The 17,225-nt window shown below is 45.0% G+C and overlaps 1 protein-coding gene across 1 annotated transcript; it reads right to left on the minus strand.

The window, feature by feature from the left end:
* Positions 1-139: 139 nt before the first annotated feature.
* On the minus strand, positions 140-16,956 carry onecut3a (one cut homeobox 3a; the record flags this gene model as incomplete). The annotated part of the gene is given in 3 exon segments (XM_083887885.1): positions 140-174; positions 177-479; positions 15,924-16,956. Coding segments are annotated over 3 exon segments (1,371 nt in total).
* Positions 16,957-17,225: the final 269 nt, after the last annotated feature.

The following is a 17,225-nucleotide window of genomic DNA, read 5'->3' on the forward strand; positions in this document are numbered from 1 at the left end:
GATTGCATGGCACAAAGGATTTTTCTGGCAGAGGGAGGACACACTCAGACGGTCCAGGCCAGGTGGGGTTGTTAGAGACAGGTTTTCACAGCCAATTTCCAACCCTTGTCCCTGACCCTCTGAAGGCCCTCTCCTCCTCTCAAGCCTTGGAGAAGGTCGTGGCAGATGTACCTGCTGCCCGGGGCTGGTGCCGTGGTCATCGTGCCAGCGGTCCACGCAGCGGCGTCGTGCGTTCATAAAGAAGTTGCTGACGGTGCTGAGCTCCAGGCCGAGTTGCTGAGAGATGGTGATCTGCATTTCTTTGGATGGACGCTTGTTCTCCTTGAAGATGGCAATGAGTGTGCGGCGCTGCAGGTCAGTGAAGACCAGACGCTGTTTCTTGGGCGCTGTGTTGCGGTCCTTGTGTTGCTCCTGTTCTTTGCGCTTGCAGGCTTGTTGTGGATGGCAGTAGTGGGAGGGATGTGGATGAGAGTGGGAGGAAAAAGTGAGGAAAGAGAAGACAAAACAAGTTAAATTTACAAACATGATCATTTTCACAGCTAAACGGCAGAGACAAAGAGGTGGAGGGAAGTAAAGTAGGTAAACGTATCATTAGCCAACACTTAAGCACATAAAATTTACTTTATACATCAGCAGAGATTCTACAGCTCATCTCTATCGCCATATTAAAGTTGATTTAAAGCTAATCCATGCCTGCTGCCCAGTGGGAATATTCCTTCCATCCTGCAGAGTGCAGACAGGGAGCCAGCCTGCGGTGAGAGAACGATGGGGTGAGGAGGGAGGGAAGGGGGGAGTGTGGACTGGCTGTTGCCTGCTAGCTGGAGACACTGCTGTTTGATTCAATATTAATGCAGTTTGAGTCGCAATGGGGGACTGAGTGACTGTTGCACAAAAGTAAGCATTTTGTGAGTGTGTTTTGTGTGTGTGTGGAATTGAGAGATAGAAGGCGGGGCTGACACGGGGAAAGAAAAGGGCGGGAAGAGAAAAGAAAAGGTGAGGAGAAAGACAAAGTGTGTGTGTGTGTGCTCGTTTTTGTAACCTCATTGGGACACTGACTTTGTCAGGAGCAGTGTGATTCTCATGGGGACCAACACTGGCTCTGGTTAAAGTTAGGATTTAGATGTGAATTGTTGTAATATTATAATATTACAACAATTCCTTATATACCTTAAGATACCTGAAGAATTGGTGACATCTATTGGACTCCTCTGCTCAATCCTTTCTTTTCCAAGCACGTCAGCGACCTACGGGGCCTTCGCCATACCAGAAAGGAGTTTTAACACTCTTTTTGCAACTTTGCAACTCTGCCCTTTCTGCCATTTCCTCCTCAGTCTCCATTAGTTTATGTTAAGTTTCCACCTTCACTCCCACTTTCCGCTCGGCCTGGTTTGTTATAGAAGTATGGCAGCTTCCATAAAGCAAGGCCCTTCCATAAAAGACTCACAAGAAATATTTGTTTTCAATTTAAACATGATTTAGAATTTTTAAGAAATGTAAACATTCTTATGGGTATTATAGATCAATTTCTGCCAATAATCGTCCTCAATCGTTGCACACTGGACCTTTATGGGCGCTTTTGCTTTGGTTAGGTATTCAGTGCAGAGCCGTAAGAAGAATAGATGTGCAGACCTGTGTCTGTCCGTCCGTGCTTGTGTGTGTGTGTGTGCGTGCGTGCGTGTGCGTGTAAGAACCAAAGAGAAGAGCTGAGATGAAGAGGGAGGGGCAGCAAGTGAAGGAGAAGAGGGATATTGACTGACTTTGCTGTAGGAATTGGGGGGTCTCTGTAGGGACTTGGGTCAGAATTCTTCCCCGGCAGGTCTACAGTCTGCTACTTCAAACAGAGCCCACTGGAGCCCCTTCTATTGAGCTCTGAGAGTGTATTTATAACCCACTCCACCCCCCCCCCCCCCTACCACCTCCCTCCCCAAATACAAACACTCAAGAGGTGCATGCACTGGCTGCTATGAGCCCCTCGCCATTCACAGAGCAATTTTCAAAAGAAAATACACCGAATGTACTCTTTTACGTTGGGGAGGGGGTCGTAGGGGTGGTGGTGCTGGTGTGAGCTGTGAACACGGGAATTAATAGTTAATAGGATGTTGTATTGTGGGTAAGTGTGTTTTAACTCAAAGTATTTGTAGGAGACAGGTGGAGAGAGAGAGCAGCAGACGGGAACAGGGTAGAGAAAAGAAAGAAAGGGAGGGGGGAAAAAAAGACAGAATGGGCGCCCAGAGATGGTGCAGGAGGCGGAGGAGGAGGAGGAGATGTGTGTGTTGTGGAAGGTTAAGGCACCACCTCTGCAGCCACATGTTCCCCTGCTGGCTGAGGATCGAATCCTGCCAGAACACTCTGTGTGTCCCTCTCAGCCTCCCTACTGTCTCCATAAAATGGGAGCAAATTGGAGAGAGAAAGGGAGAGAAAGATGCCGTCCCTGTGGGGTCTCCACCTGCTGCCACTGCTATTGTCTAATACTTTCATACTTGCATTCAATAATGTCTCACTCCCACGCTGTGTGTGTGTGTGTGTGTGTGTGTCTTGATGCATGTAAGGACACTTCTTTTTTTTTTTCTTCCTGACGTTAATCTTGTGTGTGTGCATGAGAGAGAGAGTGTGTATTTGGAGGAAGGTTGTGATTATGCTGAAGTGGCTGGAGCCAAGCAGTGGCGCTGTGTGTCTAATTACAGCGGAACAGAGCCCATTGATCAGCCATTGCAGTCCAATCTGTTTACTACAGATGTCTAACCTGCACACGGGCCCATCCATCATATTCATATTTCACATCAACACTGCAGCTATGTTTATATTGCCGTGACATGCAAACATACAAAACGCATGCTTGTATATGTGCAGCATGTATTATCATCAAATACAGTACAATACTCTGATTTATGATCAGGCAGAGGGTGATGTCATTTTATGGTTTGGTGAAGTTATTCACGGTGTCACGATGAATTAAGTCCCCGCAGGTCAAAAGCTACAAGTCACACAGAAGAGCTTTGGGGAGGAAGTTGCAAACACCTGCCTTCTTCCACCTTCTCTTAAATGTGTCTCTGAGTTTAATGACATTAGAAGCACTTTTAAACCCTCAAAATCCATGTGTTCTGGTGAACGTATAAGCACAAACCCCAGCTAAATATCACACAGTAATTCCAGGGACTAACACCTGCAGGCCTGCTCATTCCATGGATTTAGTGGCCAATTGATTAATTTGTCGTTCATCAATATGACAACAGCCTCATTGTAAACACATCCCAGTGCGAGTCCGCAAGCAAGAACTGTTCTTAGCACGTCTTTATAGTTTAACCATTTCCTGTTTTACATCGTCTGTGACTGATAACGGTGAACGTTTGAGGCCCAGCATCGTTTGTTTTTGCACATTATGTCAGATTATAGCAGTAACTGAGGATCAGGGCCAACAGAAGATCCAAAAAAAAAAACAGAATATCTGAGTCAAAGACACAAAGCACATGAACAGATCACACACACACACACAGTGTAATCATAAGATGGTTGGGAATGAGCCGCCTGAATGGCAGGAGAACAAATTCCACACCATTTCAACAGAGCACACCTCTAACATCTCCAGCCAGAAGGGGCTTTTGTTATAGCAGACGTTAGATGTTCGAAATGCTCAGTTCTTCCAAGAATGACTTTAAAAAAAAAAAAAAAGATTTAAAAGATTTGCACTGGATCAGTTTTACCCACGGTGAAGCTGCTCAGCAAAGACATACCATCCCCTCTGATAGCAGAGGAGGATCCAAGTCCCAGGAGGGGAACTTTCACTGGAGCTGCTTTAATGTCTTCCATAGACATCCCTGTTTCCCTCTGTATCTCTGTAAAATGTGATGTAAAATCAAAATCCAGCCACTGTGTATCGCCTAATCTTTTAAAAAATAAATTTTAAATATTATTGTCTCCCTTGTTTTATTACTAAAGAAATATCATTAAAACTGTAATTTATATCTCAATAACTTTGTTTATCTTTTGCAGACCTCAACACCTCGCTCCCCCCAGTGTGTGTGACTTGTTCTGTCCAGATGTTTCACCTTGTTCAGGTAATTTATATGCATTAAAACACACACACACACACACACCAAAAAAACATAAAAACTGTCTTATTTTGGAATAATGTCTATAACACCAGTCCCCACTTCTTCTTATTAACATGCACGAAACAACAGTGCAACTATATTATATCCACTATTTTATACATCAGATTGGATCTAAAGAGATGGCAATCTTCCCAAAAAACATATGGATTTGTATTTTTTTTTTTTTTAAAGCCAAGAAATCATAGGGGAAATTAGGACTGAGGAATTATTCAATAATAATATATATTGTGACATAATTTTTTCCATCAACGTCAATATAACAGAGGTTCAATAATGTATTGGCGTAATGTTTATGCGTTGTGCAAACACACTTTGAAAGGCAACACCGTCGCTGTGATTAATTCATCTTTTTGTCTTCACAAAGTTTTCTGTCCGTCAAAAGCAGACAACGCTGATATGATGAGTTTGATCATGATCATGAGGAGAAATCACACACAGCTCAGCTGGAGGAATGTATTCTCTCCTGAAATATTAATTGAGTAGATAAAAATCAGAATATATATATTTATATATACATGTTTTTATGGTGTAAGACTGTTCAGACACATGTAAACAGGGGGAGGTGAGCGCCTCTGTTCCTACACAACACGGTCCCGGCTCCTCACCGCCGGCGAGTCACGTCTTACCGCCTCATCGACTGCTTGCTTTGTGCGGTTTCGATCGGCAGGTGTCGCTCTCGCCGTGGCCCGGCTGCACGGGGCGCTACAGGCGCTGGATTTAGTAATCGATATCGATCGATCGGTGAGGAAGGGGGCCCTGATTACTGAACCAAGCTCGGCGTAGAGAAGGAAGAAAAAAAAAGAAAATCGATCATTGCAGCTTTTAGAGCTACTGTAGGCACCGAGCACAGAGACGGACATAAACTCATGCACGAGAGCAGAAGTCCTGGTTTGGTGCGGAGTGTTTTTGTGAGGTGCGCGCGCGCTCCCCGCTGATACACGGACACAGAGAAATGGGATTTCTATAGCGGGCTGTTTGGAGAAGTGGAGGTGACCTACTTTGAATGGATCCCTCAGGCTCCTCACACACTCACATAATATATAGAAAGGCTGACATGTTTTTTTTTTTTTAGTTCAAATACACGTATTTTCACTTCATCTTTCCCCCTATTTAAATTATAATATTATTTCCCGTAAATAAAAATCATCCTTTGTTCCCCCCATTTTTCCCCTATCATAAACTATTACGAGATCCCTGAATTCTTTGTATTTTCTCACCTTTAATAATGAAAACTGCTTCACTTTAGGCTTATTTCTTCCCCCCTCATTGATGACATTAATATTCTTTGCTTCACGACAAACCAAGCGAGGTTAAGAGAAAGGCCCTGGGTGTTCAATATCGATCGATAGATTCGTGAATAATTCGTGTGTGAAATTCAGTTCGTCCAATTAATTATGCCTCGGAGTGGGGAGCGCGGGGCCTGCATGGGTAGAGGAGATTCATGGAGAGGGGCGGAGACGTGAAAACACACCAGCAGAAACAAAACAAGAATGTGATGAAGTGATGATCGAAAATTTAAGGGGGAAAAATATGTCAGAAAGAGGCCAGCGCGTGCATGATTATGGTCCACTTGTACCTGCGCGGCCGTGTGACGTCACGGCCTCCTCTCTGTCCCAACACGTGCGAGTCCATCGCGAGCATTAATCATTTATTGATCATCGCTGCCCTTCCTGCTCATGATGAGAAAGTCAAAGCGGCTAATATCGCGGCTATGAAACCATGATTACACATCTGCATCTCTCCACGTCTCCCCTGCTGCCATCCCCTTTTATTTATTTATTTCGTTAGTGAGTTGGTTATTTATTTAGTCCCAAAGTCTCCCCCCGGTGTGAAACACAATCACGGAGCTGTCTGTTTGTGAAGCAGCCGAGGTCAAACTCTGTTGATTTAATTAATTTACCAATAAACATGTTTGGCGGTTATGGTCCGGCGCTTTTACGCACACTTTTACGCACGCACACACTGGGTTATACTGTTGGATGGCAATCTCGCCCTCACGTGATAATCTATTCAATGCAGTGTAGTTTGCACTTTTCTCCTCCATGTTCGTGGGGAAGCGTCGTGTTTTTGTGCGTCAGTTTGTTTATTAAGTAACGTCTGCGCCGTTGCCCATAAAGAGGGATAACAGAGCGTGTATCCGCCTCTCTGAAGACTGTGGCATTTATTTATTTATTCAGTTCAAGCTCCAGGGCAGTGCCAAGCTCTCTCTCTCTCCCCCCTCCCTCCTTCTCTCCCTCCCTCCCTCTCCCTCTCTCTCTCCCTCGCCAGGCCAGAACACTCCCAGCTCAATATTCCTTAATGTAATGAGTGAGAATTGGTGTTAATATACTGATAAAGCGACACAGTTTGTTTGTTTGCCTTCTCCCGAGACTGAGCTGCGAGGCATTTCTTCTTCGGCACTTCAATAACACTCAACCTGAACCCGGTGACACCTTCGCCCACATAATCGCATTCAGCACCTTAATTCAGTCCAACTCTGCACAAAACCTCAACAACATTTTACATTTAGTGTGTGTGTGTGTGTGTGTTCACCTGCACATCTGCTGCCCAAAATCTGTCATGTGGACTATTTTTACTGTTACATCTAATATCATCGCAGGTTAAAAACAAAAAAAACTATATTTGCAAGAGATACATTTGCCATTAATGAATCATAATTTAATGTCATATACATACATCTTAAAGGTCCAGTTAGTGAAATTGACGTGAAATTATTTTAAAATGGAAATTGAAGATAAAACAAAAGTGTACAATCACCTGATTGCATTAATAGTTGTTTTTTATTACCCCAGAGTGACTTTTTGTATTTATATGTTTATTTATTTTTAGTTTTCATGCCAACTGAAGGCTACATATATGTTATCCAGCACCCTTATAGAGTGAGGTGATGGATATTCAGTTGCAAACATGTGCAAATGTATTTGGCGATGAATCTGTGGCTCCCACTGACACAGACTACACGATATGTTCCACATTATCTGTATCATGTGCTGTGTCATGTGGAGATTCATCCTGGTTTTTTTGCACGTGTTCCAAAGGCAACGCGGTGGTAAAGCAGAGAAATTGCACCGTGCTTAAAAACAAATTCAATAATCAGTAAAGACTGCTGCCTGCGATGATCTGCCTCCTTATGAGGTTTTAGATAATGAAACGCACTGAGCCATTTAAGCGCGTGATTGACTGAAGACTATGAAGACATTTTTTTTTTTAAACCTGCGTTATTATCATCACACCCCCCCCCCCCCCACACACACACACATATATATATATATATATATATATATATATTTTAACCAGGCCTTGGTCTGACTGCATGTGCCATTTGTTTGGGTGAGTGGATCCGTTGTTAGTGTGATACTCTGCTTATACCCGGCCGCCACCATTGATTTCATTCATAATTGCTTTGACCAGTTATGCGTGATAGTGATAATGATTATGATCCACGGAGCAGGCCCACGCGCACGCTCTCATTCCTCCACGAACAACAGGTGTGCGCATGTGTACATATCTAGCTACATATAATTCACTTCAATACGTTCTTATAAATTAACTTAAACTATATCAGTCGTCACTCTGTGTTATTTGTTTGTTTGTTTATTTATTTTGGAGGGCGGATAAGGAGGAATTCGTGTGGATCAGGAATTGTTGCCAGCTCCCGAACTCCCTTTAAACTCCTTTTTCATTTACTGAACAGTGATTTTTACACACGTTTTATTTTTAAAGCTGCGTAAATCTGTCCCAGGCTCTTTTATTGTGAAAAACAAAAGAAAAGGAAAAGCTAAAGATACCGTTTAGGTCAGGGGTGTGTGCAGATAATCACTCACTTTAAAATCACCAAGGACTCTTTTAAATATACAGAGGTCAATAAGTCAACGTTGGTGTCCGTTTCCTCTCTTAAAGTTTTGAATTTCTGATCTGATGCTGTCACTCCTCTGTTAATCCCTTATTGTGTCGCATGGAGAGTGATGAGAGTGTGTGTCTGCAGTCAGATGATACGGTTTACTCTCTGCACAGAGGAGACAACGGACAGCTTTTCAATATGCAGGAATTTTCCAGATTCAATCCAATACAGTTCTCGCTCAATCATGTGTTGGAAGGAGAGAGTGAGTAGAAATATTTGTCACCCAGCGCTTATTGACCTGACCTAACTGCATTTATGTGGTCGATGTTTTTTCCAGTGCGAGAAAAGTAAATAAAGTCTCATCTTCTCTTTTATTATTTTCATTCAAAATTATATTAGTGTTTTTTGTTTTTTTAACAAATCAGACAATAAAGTTCCCTCCGCCCTTTAACCTGCACGGACTTATTTAATTATTATTTTATTAATTTACGACTGTCCTGGATTATAGAGCCGATATGTGTAATAAACAAATAATAACAATACTAATAATTTATAATTGGGAGGAATTATTGTTATTATTATTATTATTATTATTAATATGATAAGTGTGGTGTTAGCCTTATTATGAAATACCTACCTGTAATATATCACTATATACGCCTGCAGTGTTATTATCATTAGAATGTTTAAAATCCTATATGATGGAATATAATACATGATTTGAATGTTAAATAATAAGAAAAAGAAACACACACACACACACACACACACACTCCTTCCCAATGCTCAGACGAGTTGACAGTAAATCTGTCGGAGTGTGTGTGTGTGTCTTTTGTGTAGCGCGGCTCAGTAAAGACAAATTAAACAAATTAATAATTTTTACAATAACCCGCAGCCAGTTCGTTATATTTAATAACGTGTGATACAAAGGCTGCGCGCTCCGACATCGATTCATTCATCAATTGATTTCACAGTCGTTTTGTTCCTTTGTTGATCTGTGAGGGGTTGCCCAACCGGAGTTTCGGGTTGCATCTGTGGGTACGATGCTCTCGTGTGTGTGTGTGTGTGTGTGTGTGTGTGTGTGTGTGTGTGTGTGTGTGTGTGTGTGTGTGTGTGTGTGTGTGTGTGTGTGTGTGTGTGTGTGTGTGTGTGTGTGTGTGTGTGTGTGTGTGTGTGTGTGTGTGTGTGTGTGTGTGTGTGTGTGTGTGTGTGTGTGTGTGTGTGTGTGTGTGTGTGTGCGTGTGTTTGCGGCTTTGTTGTGATCGACCCTGTACAAAGACTCCGAGGTTCCGTACAAACCATCTGCAGGCTCTCGTTTCATTTCACAAAGGTCGACACACACACGTCACATTTCACAATCAGCAGAATTTGAACATTTCAAACAATTATTTATTTTTATGTCAACCAAAAAAAATTCCACTAAATCTAAAGTGAAATTTAAAAATCCGATTTAATCTTTGACCCTTTTTAAAATCACGTTTTTCCTTCAAATGCTGCGTAAAATGTCAAACTATTTTTTTTTTGGTCCACGTCATATTTACAGCCACACTGGCCTTTTGTTTTATAGGAAGCCTTTGCAGTGGACTTTGTGTCCTTGCTTTGTTTCTGCCTGAGCATTAAGCAAGCCATTATCGGGCCTTTAATAAGCGATGGCCTGTCAGGACGTCAGATAAGCAGCCAGTATGTGGACACATCGCTGCCACACTGCTGCTTCAGCGCCACTGGACACAGATTTATAACCGCCCTGCCACGAAAGTACTCGGATACTTTTATTTTTAACCCTCAGTCTCCATCAGTGCTGGAACACACCTGAGTGATGACATCCCAGGTTAAATGTGGAGGAGAGAGATGCTGGAGCGAGAACAAGAATGATCTGTGGGGAAATGGGGTTTGATTCGTGCAGGGGGAAAAGCAAGGAGAGGGGGGGGGGGGCGTTCCCACAGGTTGTGTACGGAGCAGAGCCAGAATTGGGGTCAGTCCTGGCGTTACATAACACTGTTGTTGTTGTTGTTCGGTTCAACCTTTTAATTGCACAACCGCCTGCTCTTTGGAATCGTCACTTGTGTAAAGCAAGCAGCACTCTTCACTCGCAGTGTGGCGGGTCAAAAGGCACTGTGGGGTGTTTGTTTGGTCATCTTCACACGCGCAGACGCATGCAACATCCATTTTGTGCAGCCATTTGACTCCTGAACGCCAAAGACGCGAGTAATCAGATTTAATTATGATTATCTGCTCGGGCCCCTTTGTGTTTTTGCCTATATGGAGGAGGGGGGGGTGCAGTGCCATTAACCCTTTGATGCAAGCCGCGTGCATTCAGTCGACTCTGCCAGCAATTTGATTTAAAGGTCATTCTCTCCTATCGATCCGGCTTGGCGAGGGGGCGACGGAGTAGCGTAGGAATTGATCATCTAAAATAGAAGAGACGGTATTCTAGACTGTACAGACCTCTGCAGCATTTCTAATTGCCAAGTGCCCAACACACACACACACACACACACACACACACACACACACACACACACACACACACACACACACACACACACACACACACACACACACACACACTCCTCCCACCCGTGTGAATTGAAATTGGACTAATCAGATTTCTATTAAAATTGCCTTATTCCGTATAATAAGGTCAACGTGGTCAGGGCAGCGCGTGCAGGACGGCACAGTGTGTGTGTGTGTGGGATGTTGCCCATAATAATAATAGTAATAATAATAAAGTGAAAAGAGGTTAAACGAGCATGAACTTTTAAAAATCATCTCGTGCTGCATAATCCTGCTCCATCGTCGAAGAAGCAAAAGGGCAACACTGTAAACTCTGCGATTTTTTTTCTTTTAGTGAAATCAGCATTTCAATGTTTGGACCAAGAGTGCACGCGTGCAACCAGTCCGCGAGAGAGGGAGAGGGAGAAAGAGAGGGAGAGCGCGTTCATTAGTCATTCTGTTGTATGTTATGAAGGCTGAACTGTTAATGGGAGAAATGGTGTTGCATGGTGGAGATGGAGAAGAAGAAAACGAGGAGGAGGAGGAGGAGGAGGAGGAGGGGGTTGCATGGCTGCATGGCGCAGCTCCAGAGATGGAAAAGGAGAAGCATGGGGGAATGGAAATCAATACAGATTCAGGACTCGCCAGATCGGCCTTAACAATGTGGCGCAGACGCTCTCTACATCCCGATCACATACACACAGGAGAGCAGAAACGCGGAGGCGACACGTATATATATATGTGTGTGTGTGTATGTGTGTGTGCAGCTGCATGTACAGTATATCTCGTGGTGTGCAGCATGGCAAGCGTTGGCCTCTGTAGTTGCACCACAGTCATCAAAATCTAACAAATCAATCATGTATTAGTCGGCATGTGTTTCGAAATTAATATGAATTTCAACCTACGACATGCACATTTATAGACTCCTAATTTAAAGTCTGAATTCATTGAGTTTCGACCAGCGTCAGTATCACCAGCTCTGTGGGTAACGATGCAAGGCGCGAGGTGTCATCTTATGTGGTATATGAACCTGGAATTTAAGCAAGAAAAAAAAAATAGCCTGGAGGTATAACCTCAATAAAATGACCGTTGCTCTCCCCACCAGAGGATTTCAAAGGCGATGCTCCTCTTGTACACGCGCGTCTCGGCACTTACTTACAGCAAACGATGGTGCATGTGCTTAACGAACAACGAGGCTCTGAAACCGCAGCTGCACTGTTTACTCCCCTATCTTTCCCTCACACATCAATTATTAAAGAATCAATCGATCATTTCGCAGGCTAACATCAAGCCGTGTCTTCATGAAATAAATAAAAAAAAGAAATCCTGTTTTAGATTAACCTATATTCCGCATCAATCACACCTTAATGATTTATCCAATTAAACCCATTAGCCTGCACGGCTCAAATGTCCCCCCCAAAAAAGCAACATCATCCTTGGATATTTTTGTTGCTTATGTGTTCTTTTTGTGATGATCAGTGTTTTATATTGCCAAAACAAACAAACAAACAAAACCAAGCTGGAATGTTTTAAATGGAAACTCCATTTGGCTTCGTGCTGGATGCATGATGGTGTGATTGACGCGATTGTGGATTGTAATATTGATCGATGAGTTGAAGCTGTTGGGTGAAATAATGGTGTTTAGGGCCTACAAGAATGTTATTAACTATATATTGGTTTAAAAAAAAAAAAGGAATCACTGAAATGATCTGTCCTCAAAACCTAGGAAAGATGCTGCAGTCCAGTGATGGTGAATATTTCAGCACCCTGGACAGCGCTTTAAAACCACAACACTCAACATCTTTTACGGATCTATAAACTGTTATGCATGTGCCTAAATTGTAGAAATATTTTAAACTTTGAAACTGTAATACTTTCTTTGAAAATATATATTTTTTTTATCATTTTGAGGAAAAAACTCAACATTTATATTTTTTGAATTACATGTGTGATGAGGCAGCATGGCCATGCAGCTCTGAGTGGAAATATTTTCTAAGCAGCCACAGACAGTGATGGAAGGAAGTATTTGCGCAGGGAAAAGGGGGGAAAAGTGTGCCGGGGATCACCAGGTTGGCTTTAGTGCTCCTCCTCTGTGGGGCCTGTTGTAAACGGCGTGCAGTCCATTGTATCGTCAATGGAGGCCTCCCGCCCTCATCCCCAACAATGTTTATTCTCCGTGTCCTGTGGGTCTTGACCTGCACACCCTGACACGTGCCCCAGCTATTCACATGGTAATGAACCAACTGCGCTCTTTTTTTTGGGAGGGGGGGGGACCATGTCATGTCATGCCATGCCGTGGCACCTTAGTGCATTGGAAGAGAGAGACGTGGTACCAAGGTGTGGGACTAGGACTCTTTTGAAAAGATATTATCTTTGTTTTGCAGCATCTGTGTGGAAACAAATGTTAGCTGTGATGTAAACGAATGACTGTTTAACCCAATCCCAGTGGGCAAATGTGTGAGAGTGCATTAAACACACACACACACACACACCAGCCTGAACGTGATTACTGCAAAGGGTCAGCCACAGTATGCAGTACAGCGTCTCTCTTTCTTCCTTTCTTGCTCTTTTAAAACAGCTGTCCCCCCTCCCCTCCACCTCCACCTCACCCCCCTCTTCCACCACCACCTCCTCCTCCTCCCTAGCTTTCCGGCTCCAGCCTCCCCCTCTCTGCTCCGGGGGAGAGACCAATGGGAGAGAGTGCTGAGGCGGGATAATTGATAGATGCACTGGCTATCCTTATCGATCAGGCCTGTATTGACCCAACCAAATACATTGAGATGGAGTGTGGAATTCAACACAGATGCAAAGACGAATTGTTTTCATCGTTAATGCGATCTTTAAATGCCTCCCAAACCCCGGCGTTGGCCGAGTCTTTCTTACTTGTGCAGCGTTGATAATGGCACTGTCCGTTTATTTAACACTGTAGTCGACTAATGCATGTGCTTTACATGCATAACCCCACTGCCCCCCCCCCCCCCCCCCCCACTTACCCCTCACTCCCTCCCCACCATGCAGAGGTTATAGCTCTGCATATGAAGAACACAATTGATGGGAAAGCGTGTTGGGTCTTTGCCCTAGTTGCAACTGCGAGATGTTGAGCGTGAAGGACACACATTTCCCCCCCAAGCAGTGCTGTGTTTTGTTTCAGGGGGAGATTGTCGTGTGTGTGTGTGTGTGTGTGTGTGTGTGTGTGTGTGTGTGTGTGTGTGTGTGTGTGTGTGTGTGTGTGTGTGTGTGTGTGTGCAGACACTGGCATTTTCACATTAGCTAAGCAGGGCAGCTGCATTGATTTGTGTGACTGTGATGAATTTGGAATAGTAATTTGAATTTATTGATTGATGTGGCCGACCGAGTATGGCTCAGCCTCACTTTCAGCATCAAACCCCCTCTCTCTCTCTCTCTTTCTCTCTCTCCATCCTCCCATCCCCACCTCCCACTCCACTGCCCACATGCGAACAGAGGGTAATAGCGATTTTAAATGCAATAAGTAAAATGTTGCCCCGTGCATTTACATACAAGTCATCCGTCATTATGCCCGAATTAATTCACAGTCAACAACACACAGGCCGTGCTGTTTCAACGAAGGAAAACAGAGGGATGTGATTTTTATTATTTTTTTTTTTTTTAAATCTGAGCATTTACATCTGTGGCAACAAGATGACATTTAGATAAATGTGTGTGGAGGGGAAATGTACGCTGCACACCACACACACACACACACACACACACACACACACACACACACACACACATCTGTGTGCCTGTATATCTGCAAGTGTAATGTTTCACATACACATACTGAATCCATATTATTGTTTCAGAAATTTAAAAAAACAGCACAGAAGAGAATAGCAGCCAGTAGAACACACACACACACACACACACACACACACACACACACACACACACACACACACACACACACACACACACACACACACACACACACACACACACACTATCTCTCTCTCACACACACACACCTATAGTGTTTCTTAGGCCTGTCCACGCTCAAATATACAGCAGGTGTGCAGCACTGCTAAGGACTGTGCCACTCCAACACGTCAGTCGTACTGGGAGGGTTTATCCATGGTGCTGGGTGTGGAAGATATAAAACCCCTCAGCCTAATTAGCTTTAACAGCAGTGGCACTTAAAGAGACAATTGTGGAGTGTTTAAATCTTTATTTACCAGAACCCCACTAAATGCGCAAAGGAACAATTTACATGCCATTAAGTGCTTTTCAATAGGGCATTGACTGGAACTAAAATATGCCACTATATCTGCTTAATTGAACTGTTCTCTGAAATACGACACAGAAGAGCTGATTGACGTTTGGAGGCGCAGGACGCGTCTAAAAAAAGGGGGGGGGGGCTTTACACAAACATCGAGAGGGGACCCTCTCCCGTTTTAACCCCACTGCGACATTTTCATTTACGTCCTGTTAAGCATGTTGTAAGTGTTAAAGGGTTTAAGGGGGGGGGGGGGGGGGTGTGAATGTAGGTCCACATCACAGTCTGTGGGATAATCTTTGAGCTGTACGAACAGCAGCAAAGGATCAAAGAGATAAACCATTCAGGAAGCCAGAACACAGAGATACTGAGAGTTTATATTCCACATGCATGTACTCTGGAAAGAGAGAGAGCGAGAGGGGGGGGGGGGTCTCGTCCTTTGTGACAAAAATATTCCACGACAGAAAATCTAAACAGGGCCTGAAACCAACTTTGGAGACGAGATATGTTCGAGTGCAGAGGACACAACAGAGGCCAGAGAAAGACGCATCTGTCTGTGTCTCTGTCTTTCGGATCCAAATCGATCATTTATTAGTGCGCTACTCTGAAAGGGGACCCCTGGTCCTGAAGTATTGATCCACTTGGGGAGGGGGGGGGGGGGGGGGGTCATGCTCACCCGACTCTTTGGCCCAGGCCTCAGACGAGCCTCGTTTGCGACGACGCGTTTATTTGACAGGAGAAGTGGCAAAAGATTTATATCGATTTTAATTTTAAACAACAAAAAATAAAAATGTGGACTTTGGGCTGCAGACATTCCAATTTCGAAATGAATGGCTACAAGATTGAATCGCATGGTGACACATGGAGCCTGCTTTCTTTTATTTTTTCTTTGTTTGGTCTCGCACCCCGCGTGTGTTTGTCTGTGAGACTCACGCAGGACAGAAGTGTGTCCATGCCTGTGCACACTGCGTTTTACACCTCTCCTTTGTTTATAACACCTCCAGTGTTGCACCGCGCGTGTGTGTGTATGTGTGTATGTGTACTATCATGGATTGCAGCATCAATCAAAATATAGATTCCCCAAACATTTAACACCCCAACTGTCACGATGAAGTTTTTCCTCGATATAATCGACTAATAACTTCTAGTAATGTCTGTTTGAGCAGGTATTGACAGTCTCGCCACATTGACTTCTAATTGATCCCTCCACATCACTCAGGTTGGGAGCTGTCTCCTCACTCACCTGCAAGCCTGAGCGCTGACATCCGCTGGAACTCGGGCTCCTGGAGCCACTTCCACATCCTCCTGAACGTCTCCCGGCCAGACTTGAGTTTACTCCACGGTTTAGGGTTCCGCAGCAGGTCGGACAGAGTTCCCTGGGACCGGCACAAGATCCTCTGAGCAAATATGGCCTGGGGGATGCTGTAGCGCTTCAGCTCTGCCGTTATTCGCTGTGCCACCTCCTTGGTGTTTATCTCCTCCACCTGCCCTGACCCACCTCCCTGCCCGCCGCCCACCACCGTCTGCCTGTCCCGGTCTGACAACATAGACCCGTTTGCCTGAGAGTGCGGATGGCTGTGATGGTGTATGCCGTTCAAGGATGTCATGAGGCCGGCCCCGTGACCCCCGAGACCCCTGGCCAGGTGCTCCTCGCCCCGGGACAGCATGGCTGCGTGGGACTCGAATCCCCCCGAGGAGAGCATCTTGTCGTTGGAGAGGTGAGCTCCGGGGCCGTAGGCGCTGAGAGTCTGCTGGGAGCTGTGCAACGAGCCCAGGCCGTTAGACAGAGGCGACAGAGGCTGACCCATGCCGGACATGTCTTTGGGGTAGTGGCCGTACAGGTTACCCATGGAGGCGAGGCTTCGGTCGTCCCTCATCAGAGTGAAGCTGCCGCTGACGTTCCCTGCTGAGAGCCGCTGGTGCGCCGGATGATGGTGAGCATGCGGGTGCGGGTGGTGAAATTTCTCGGACACGGTGGATATGGGGGGCAGGTGTTGCAGCGGCGTCAGCGTCGTGTAGGTGCTGCTCAGGCTCATCCCGGAGTCGCAGGACATGGTCATGGCCGGATGCAAGGGGCCAGACAGCGCGTGGTCCGTGCGGTAGTCCCCGGCTCCCTCCAGTATCGAGGCCATGCTGGACACCATGGCTGACCGTCCGTGCGACACCAAGTTCCGATGCGAGGACTGGCGCGCGTGCGGGGAGTTCATTAAGTCGCTCGTTTGGTGGGAGTGAGCCACGCCGTGCAGATTTCCAATGTTTTCCATTGTAAGCTCCATTGTTGAAAATGATCTTTATTTCCACCCCTCTCTCCACTCTCGCTCGCTCTCCCTCGCTTCGCTCTCCCTCGCTCTCTCCCCCTCTCTCTCACTGTCGCTCTATCTCACACTCCTTTCCAATAAATTGTGAACGATTTCAAAGCCAAGGCATTGATTGTAGTTGCCTCCCTGCAGTCAATCCAGCATGGTTTTAAAAGATCAGGTCCTGCGCTGTAAACCTGTGCTCGGTGTGTGTGAAGGTGCCTGCGCCTGCCTGTAGAGTAGAACAC

The sequence above is a fragment of the Microchirus variegatus genome (genome assembly GCF_963457635.1).
Source record: "Microchirus variegatus genome assembly, chromosome: 4".
Classification (NCBI taxonomy): Eukaryota; Metazoa; Chordata; class Actinopteri; order Pleuronectiformes; family Soleidae; genus Microchirus; species Microchirus variegatus.